This window comes from Eucalyptus grandis, chromosome 8 (assembly GCF_016545825.1).
Source record: "Eucalyptus grandis isolate ANBG69807.140 chromosome 8, ASM1654582v1, whole genome shotgun sequence".
NCBI lineage: Eukaryota > Viridiplantae > Streptophyta > Magnoliopsida > Myrtales > Myrtaceae > Eucalyptus > Eucalyptus grandis.
This window is the reverse complement of record NC_052619.1, coordinates 32,698,551-32,707,339: the sequence shown is the minus strand read 5'-3', so window position 1 is coordinate 32,707,339 and position 8,789 is coordinate 32,698,551. Positions and strand designations below refer to the sequence as shown.

The following is an 8,789-nucleotide window of genomic DNA, read 5'->3' as shown; positions in this document are numbered from 1 at the left end:
GACCTGCTAAAATTCTCTTGCCTTCTTTGCATTTAGAAAATAGTTTTAAAAATTAGAAATTTGCCACTGTTACAAGATATATGACACTGATTTTTAACATAGGGAGAACCTTCGATTACGCAAGATCTTGAATTACGGTTGGTAAATAAGCATTGTGGTCCACTAGGCATGTGGTCCAAGGGTGAGGGAATTGGGTGAGATGGATCCGTTTAGTTTCAAAAATGGGGTCTCACGCTTTCATTTTGCAAAGAGGCAGGTTAAGAGTCAAAGAGAAAAATGAGAGTTAGAATAGAAAAAATCAAAATAGATAGATTAATAAGGATCGGTGTTTTAACAAGACGCATAACGTATGGTTGGATATTCAATGTCACGGGCATGCAAAAGATAAATGCTATACCCATTTTGATCAAGACATAATTTTTACTTGTTTAAATGACAACTTAGGTACGTGAAGCACTGTCTCATTCACAATGTACCATTCTTTTGCTGTGGACCCTGCAAAGGAAGTGTGGACATTACTGCACGAGCGTTGGATGCTGGAAATCTGGCGTGCAGACTTATTGAAGTGGTATAACACATTGTTTCTTGATTCATTAATAATAATTCTTCTTAAGAGTTTGGTCATAGCGTTATTTATTATAAATCAATTATGTAGTATCTACTATACAAGCACCATAACCGTCAGTGTCAATATCTGCCGATGATTCAATGCCCAAGGGGCTGTAGCTGGACCTGAGATGCAGTGAGATGGAATTGGCGAGCTCCGCAGCACGCTCCTAAGCTACACGGGTCGAGGCGCTTGAGGCCAGAGCCGACCCACTCATGATTGAGTCACCATCATCGTTGTTGGCACACTCGTTGATCGCCTCCAATACTGCCGGCAACGATCTCGACAATTTAATGAACAAGGGACCATTGAGTTCCCACGAAGCGAGGCTGAGTTGAGTTTCTCTTCATTGGTATATATGGCTGGATGGAGATTTGTTGTTGATCTGGAGGTAGCTGCAGATTTCAGTCTTCTTCATCTTTACTCCTATTTCCTGTGTTACGTCTGACGGGTCGGGTCGGGTCCTTATGCCAAACCCGAACAAGACCTGTTTAATGTTTTCTTGTTTTTGATATATAAAAAAAGAACTGAACCTAATCCATATCCGACCCAATTCGTGATACATGGTTCAGGTCAGGTTTTCAAGCCCTCCCAGCTCTTTTGATAGTCGTAATAAAAGCCACATAATGATATACTCCATACACACGCACATGCATGAATATATCCATATATTATGCCTCTCGCACTTGCCATCACAATGATTCACTACATCTTGTCAATTTCAACGTATCTGTTTCCATTAGGACAATGCGGAAGGAGTAACCCAAACCTGAGGTTGAAGCATATACAGAAAAATTCCACCAGCAACTGAAACATTCAGAGACTCGAACTTTCCGGCCATCGGGATACTTACCAACTCGCACAGAGACTCAGGTTCCTCAGAGAGGCCCCTTCCTTCGCTACCCAAAACCAGGCATACAGGCACATTGGCTAGTGAATCAACAAAACTCGGAGATAAATTTGACACCAGTTTTTGTCCCATGTTGCTCTCAGGGTGACCAGCCAGTAACTTCATCTGAAATTCATTTCGAAGAGTTTCTAGATTGCTCCACCTTCCTAATACCAGAGAGAGCTGGAATGAGGCTCCTCGGCTTGCTCGAAGAGCCTTGTCATTGAAAGGGTCACAACAGCCAGGAAGTAGAAAAACACCATCCTGTTGCATAAGCCACATACTCCTTCAGAAATCACCCGAATAACTGATGCAGAAGTATGAGATTTTCTCACATGGCACTTAGCAAAACAACACCCTGTAGGAGCTCATGTAACAAAGTCTCTCACACTTTCCAAACGTCCTAATGGATTGACATAACAGAGGCAGAACCTACATTTTTAACAGAACCTATATAGCATAACCCTCATTTTGTAATCCTCAAGTTTTTTTCTGAGTAACCAGCTTTTGGCAGTCAAATGAGGATCAATTTAATAAATCAGGTATTAACTTAACAAAGCATAGTCTTCTGGGTTCCAATATCTCCGTGTGGCAGTTCAACCACGCACAAGAAACATGTCAAACTGCTCTTATGTCGTCACAATTGCAAGCATATGAAACTTTGGAAGAGCAAGAAGAGCAATGAGCCATTAAAGAAACATATTCTGAACCACGGGTTGTTTACATTACCCAATTAAATGCGGTAGCTGATCTTAGCAATGTTCCAAGGTTGCCTGGGTCCTGCAGCAAACAGTTTATATGAGTTAGCCATGCCCACCTAGTCATGAATCATGAGAACCATTGTATCCAACCACTATCTTGAGATTAAACAGTGCACTCAGACTGCACAATCAATTTCATACAACTATCATAAAAGTTCCTACAAGCGATAAAAGTTGAGAGGTTCATGGTTTGTACAAGATATTTCGGTAAGCACATATGAACAAAACTTCTTGCATTTTCTCTTCCTAAATGTGAGTTATATCCATATCTAGCCCTCATCCAGAACTTGGATGATTAGGCTCTAATAAAATAAAAATAGCTATTGTGTGCACACTCGTGTTGACACTCAGCATCTGCAAGGATATTCAGCTTAAATATTATGCCATTGTAGGAAAATAAATAGGAGAATTGATTTAAAAAAATGTCAGGAAAAAATTGATGGAACCAAAAAGAATAAGATGCATTATCACGTGACTAGAGAAATTAACTTTTTTTAGATGATCGGTAGACCGACATATAGAACTTAACCAACTACAAAAGCTTAGTCCTTCATTAGGTTAAAATGAAACAAAATAAGCAGAAGACATACCCAGCATGCCATTATCTAAATAACTGAATTACTAGTTCACAGACACATATATTCCTTTGAACTATAAAAGAAATCGAAAAATTCACCTGGATCCCATCAAGGACAAGAATTCGATGACGAGAGGCAAACCATCTCCGACAATCTCTGTCATCGGTCTCATCGTCGACATTGTAGAAAGTGGAAGGTATTCTCATCAGAGCAACTGCTTTGATAGATTCAGCTGATTCGACCCCAGAAAGTTTTTCCATAACCAATGAACTTACACGCACCAGACGGAGTGAACGTTCTTCCAGATCATCAGGAATCTGAGCTTTATCAAGAAGTAGTAAGCAATCAATGATAGCAATTTTGTTCTTCGACGACTGAAAATTACAGATCTCCCTGCATAATAATAATGTACCAAAAGTATAAACACGGGTGCCACATTCTCAACCCATAGTTACTCTATCATAAAGTGAGACAACTGCTCTATTGCTGACTGGAGCTACTTGGTTCCAATGTGGTGTACAAGAAAAAAAGACATGCCGAAGCAGAAAGACCATAAAATTAAAAGAAACTTGCTCGCTAATTTCAAATTCCTATGCCTGCAACCCCAGAATAAGTCCTTCAGTATCAATCAATAACTTCACTAAACTAACACATCTTCCAGCTTTTCTTTTCTTTTTTCTTTTTTTGTTGAAACAGGGTACTTCATCCATTCGGCAAATTTCTGCAAACTCCCGAGTATGGTTTGGATTTTGCGAGCTCAAATGAATAGGCTTTTCAGCAACCTGTTCGACGAAATTCCCACTAAGAAACCGGGACGGCGAAATTCATCGAGAACCCTGATATGTCATCCTACGCTCCTCAATGTACGAAAATCGGTACGACGCTGCACCGCCTCTCACTCTAGCTACTGCAAAATGACGTCAAGAGCGAAGAAGGACAATCAAAATTCAAGCCTTACCTTATCGGGGTCGTGCCCACGACGAGAGCCGAGCTGTGGGAGTGGCGGTAGGAGGAGCTCTGGCGGAGCTTGACGCAGTGCTTCACGAACGGGTTCGAAGCGCTCGCGATGAGGTCGACGTTTCTGGGCACCGAAGGTCTCGTCGCCGCGGGAGCTCTCTTCTGCGCGGCGCGACCACGCGCGGCCTTCCGGAGAGGGGCGGTTTCTTGACGGGCCGGCGGCGGCGACGGTTTGGTTCTTGAAATCGGGATTGGGTCGGGAGGAGGAAGACGGAGGCTCGAAGGGTGGAAGGCGTGAAGGCAGCTCATGTCCATTCTTCTCGGCTCGTTTTGCTTCGCCTCTCTCGTTGCAACCCCAAGGAGGTTAAATAAAGGGCTGTTTGGATTACGGTGAGAATAACAACTTATAGGAGGAATAAATTCTTGAAAGAAAGCCTCACTAATTATTATTTAATTATCTGTGATTGAAAATATATTTTTTGTTTTTTTTTTATAATCAAGGACTTCACTACAGGCCCCATGCTTGGAACGGCATCTCGCAATGAAGTCTGCAAAAGCAACCAACTTAGCTACTCATCAACGGGTGATTCAAAACATACTTTTATTCTTATAATAATTAAAAATGATCACCTAATCATTTTTCTTATAAATTGCACCAGATTATGAAATATCCGATCTAGCTGTTTGTGTTTGGTAGAAAGGCCCGAGGCAATTACATTCAAAGAGTGTTCTTTTTCCAAAGATTGCTGTTTTCCAGTTAAAACCAAGTGCTGCTCACAAGTGACATCTATATGCTTTTGGACAAAGTCTCCAATATTCTCTAATCTTTCAATGACATATGGTATATGACAATTCCACTTACCAGTACTCGTGAATGCTTGGCAATTACACCCTCGAATAGATGTGATTTGATGTTTAATCTGTTGCATATGGATCACAATCTTCACTCAACCAACTCATTAGGCCTGATGAAAGAAAATATTTGATCTTGATGGTTTGAAAATGTTAAGAGTGTCCGAGTTTTGGCCCCGATTTGAGCATCCCCAAGATGAGGATAGGTCTAAAGGCTAAGCTTCCAAGAAGGAATTGAGCTTGGCCATAGTGGATGAAGTGGCTACCAAAGAGATTAAGAAGAAGGGTGAATTGGTCTATTAAAACTTTTCGCAAAAGATTTAAGCAAGTTCATTTTTGTCGAACGAAAACAGTTGACTAGATGCAATATATCTAGCAAATAGTGGAAGAGTTGAAGAGTTAGAAGAATTTGCAAACAAAGGTATAGTGATTTGGTAAATTCATTTGACTTACTCTACTCTTTTAGACTAATAGCAACTAATCAAGCTGGAATCCACGGATAATCTCAAGAATTGTAAAAGATAACTCCACAATACACAAGTACCTCTATTACAATAAACACTATTCACATATTACAACTCTTACAACCCTTTCAGAGAATACAAACATGTGAGCAATCAAAACTTAACAATTGAGAGCAAGAGAGTATTCAGAGACAGATAGAATAGACGTTTCCAATTTCCGCTAGCTTCCTCAGCGATCCTCTAGACCTTTGAATAATCTTCCAAGCTTCATCATTACCTATTCGGCTTCTTGTAACATTTTTCATAGGAAGATTCTTTTTAAAAATAATAAATAAACTTAAAATTCTGGTCAGTAATACGAGGATAACAATATGCACAAGACATAAAGATAAGGGAGGATGTAGACATATTCATCTTTCTATTGTTTAAAGTGACTTAAGGAAATTATCCGATCAATCATAAATCTACTATGTAGATATTAATTCAGATCTAAATTTTTTAATGCATGAAATTCCAATGTACTCATTTGAGTTGTGACTAAATTCAATTCATTTTATACTATGTTTACCTTAACATGAATGGTACAAGATGTTAATAGTCAATCAAATCTAAGGTATGAAATACAGACTCGAAAGCCTGTCTAAATACATTGGGAATCATCCAAATCGTTGATTCAAGATATGGTGGGAAAGCGGAAGTTGTATAAGCAATTTGGTGTTCCAGAAAGTGAGTAGGGATTTGGCCTATGTCGATTAGGTTCACACTCTCATATTAATATCAATAAATTGATATCAATAGTTCCTCAAAGTTACCCATTACGTACAATTCATATACACTCTAAAAGATTCCTAGCCAGCTGGACCTAAACAGGTCCTTAAAAGGATCAAGGGGAATAAACAGATGAGAGAATCGCCCTAAGATGGGAGATCCCACAACATCACCTCGTATTCCCTTTCTGTCAGGAAGACAAATATAAATAGAGAATCAGAGGGCTTCACAGTGGTGAAGGTAAATACCATGTCGGGATTTTAGTTTTAACTACTGTCGCGTAGGTAGGTATAGTAGCCTCCCATGCTTGAGATGAGTAAAGGTGGGTGAAAGGGCTACTACCGGAAGAGCATGCCTTATGACATAGTTACTCAACCAATTGGCTCTTTTGTTTCCCCTAGTTGAGCAACTATGCCGTTAGCACTCTAAAAAAATTATTAGCTATTATGCTTTTTTATTGTTTAAAGTAGATCAAATCTGTAGGTTCATACGTAAGTCTCTATTGGGGAAGGTTATAGAGTGACTTTGACATTTTGTGATAAAATGAAAAATGCTATGAAGTACAATACTATGTGAACTAATGTTAGGCATAATTTGAATTCTCATTACAAAACTTAAGATGCGATGTGTTGATTTTAAAAGAATAGATGCAAAGTGATATAAAGGCAAAATGTGTTGATTTAAGTATTGATTTGTCATCGATATCGCCAATTTATTGAAGTCATTTTGATGATCATTCCAATGGATTACTACTTAGTTGAGCGTGGATGAAGATCAACTTTCCTTATCTTGTTTTTTCAGGGTCATGTTTTACTACTAAGATGAAATTTCCATTTTAAAATTTGCTTCTACTTATTAGTATGGTGATGACATTTCATCGTCCCTTTTGGAATAAAAACCACTACTTCGTATAAACAGCAACCATTGGTTGCTATCCTCGTAAAGTATGCAAATAAGTCCCTTTATGTGTAGTAAGAAATTCATGCACCCAAAGCCAATGCCCTTTTTCATCATTTCTGTGACTTTCTGAAGAAAAAAAATTCGAGAACACGGGATATAATCGATCAACAAGTAAGTTCCAAGATCCAAGATCCAAGATCCAAGATCCAATTTCTCATTTGATAACAAATGTTAAAGGATCAACAGTGTGCTTAACCCACTTAACACGCCATACTAATTAATTAATATCTCATGAAAAATTGAGAAAAACTATTGATGCAGATCTGAAAATAATTTATTGGAATTTAAAAAAAAAAAAAATCCTCACTAACTTTTTGTCGCAACACCACTCTACATCCTCTACTTTTGAAATCGACACTACCGTGTGACTTATACTATCGGTTGATGTTATAGCTGACAAAATTGTCATTTCTCAACAATTTAGAAAGGAAAAAAAATGGAACTTTCTTCGAGAGCTACTTATAAATTTTTTTGAGCTTGTGTAAATTGTATGTAGGTGGTAATAGAGGAACTATTCAAGTCAATTGCTTGATATCTACACTCTACACAGTTTACAATATCAGAAGAATTTATTGTTTCTAAACTTTTAAAATTGAGATATTATAAGTGTTATATCTTTTGTGCAACACTCATCATAACTTTTTTATTTTCGATCTTTTAAATGCTAAATTAGCGAGAAATTGTTCACTTGAGTACCTATTTTGACAATTCGGCCTATGTGGCTTATTAAATTTAGACTTCGACATGTCTTTTTTATGAATCTTTTAAGTCCAGAGAGGAAAATGAAGAGATGATGTTGCAACGCTTCATCAGTCTCCCTCTCACACATATCTGATCGGCCATGGCTCCTTCGAGAACTTCCAAAACTTCACTCATCCCAGTCATCTCTCCACTCAACAATAAAGCACACAAATCTCGTTCTCATCCCTCACTCTCGACGGCATTGTTTCTCACTCTCAACGACGATGGTCGTTTGCTCATCGGCCGCTAACTCAACCATTCCCGCAGTCAAAACGCCAAAGACATACACTCTGGAGAATGCATTAACACTGCATAGATAGCCATTAGCCGTCACATTCCGATCTTCTGCCATAGCCATCTCTGCAGCCGCAGAATATGACGATTCAAAGAGCTGATGTCGTAGAGAGGGGGCTCGTCGTGTTGATGAATAATCAAACTGGGATTAGAATTGCCCCGATTTAATGAATTGGGGCCAGGGTTTTGTGAAGAGCATGTTGGATTTTGCCCTATTTTATCAATTTGGGGCAAAGAGATGGCTTAAACGATGCGTTTAGTGCTAACTTGCTAACTTCATTTTGCACCTATCCACATCAGACATAATATACTAAATTAAAGCCGCACTGGGTTTTCTGACAAAACAAATTGTCATGGCATTGAACGATTTTTAAGAAATATAGCACTCAAATGATTGAAAAAAAAAAGTTATGACATTCAAATGAGTACCGTACGAAAATTATGGTATTTATGATATACCCATATCTTTAAAATTTTAATTTTACCCAAGACACATATAAAAACTTTTCAACTTCCAAGTACATATCTAATATATAACGCTGCCCTCTCTAATTTGAGCCCTCAAGAAATCTAACTTAAAATGTTACCCTCAATAAAGCTAATGCAATACTTTCTAAAACACTACTAACGACCTTGCCCCCATTTTTCTACCCCTCCTAATAACTAATAAAAAATAGACACAATTACATGTATAATTCCTGAACTTTTCTTTGATATTCAATTTGACTCCTGAACTGTTTTTTTCTATCCAATCCAATCATTTCGTTAAGTTTATTTCCACATTATGCACATACTTTTTACGTGGACTACCACGTCAATTTTTATTGGGTCAAAATAGTGATGTGAACTATCAACCCGCACAACCGAGTCAGCACTTTTTTTTTTCTTTGTTTCTATTCCTTCTTTGTGGCGAACGTG

The 8,789-nt window shown here is 38.3% G+C and overlaps 1 protein-coding gene across 1 annotated transcript; it reads right to left on the bottom strand.

Moving 5' to 3' along the window:
• Nucleotides 1-1,258: 1,258 nt before the first annotated feature.
• Nucleotides 1,259-4,156, bottom strand: LOC104414104 (uncharacterized tRNA/rRNA methyltransferase YsgA). The gene is made up of 4 exons (XM_010025123.3): nucleotides 3,794-4,156; nucleotides 2,934-3,228; nucleotides 2,226-2,276; nucleotides 1,259-1,760 (listed from the first exon to the last, which is right to left on the bottom strand). The coding sequence occupies exons 1-4, from the start codon at nucleotides 4,105-4,107 to the stop codon at nucleotides 1,347-1,349; spliced, it is 1,074 nt and encodes a 357-aa protein (XP_010023425.1). The 5' UTR covers nucleotides 4,108-4,156; the 3' UTR covers nucleotides 1,259-1,346.
• Between the last annotated feature and the right edge of the window lie 4,633 nt (nucleotides 4,157-8,789).

Bases quoted from the DNA above. Each gene is read 5' to 3' on its own strand.
- LOC104414104 (XM_010025123.3), bottom strand. From the start codon at position 4,107: ATGGACATGAGCTGCCTTCACGCCTTCCACCCTTCGAGCCTCCGTCTT. The intron at 2,277-2,933 runs GTGAATTTTTCG...TGTTTGCTGCAG, and splicing joins TTGTCCTTGATGGGATCCAG to GACCCAGGCAACCTTGGAAC. The intron at 1,761-2,225 runs GTAATGTAAACA...CTTATGCAACAG, and splicing joins CAGCTACCGCATTTAATTGG to GATGGTGTTTTTCTACTTCC.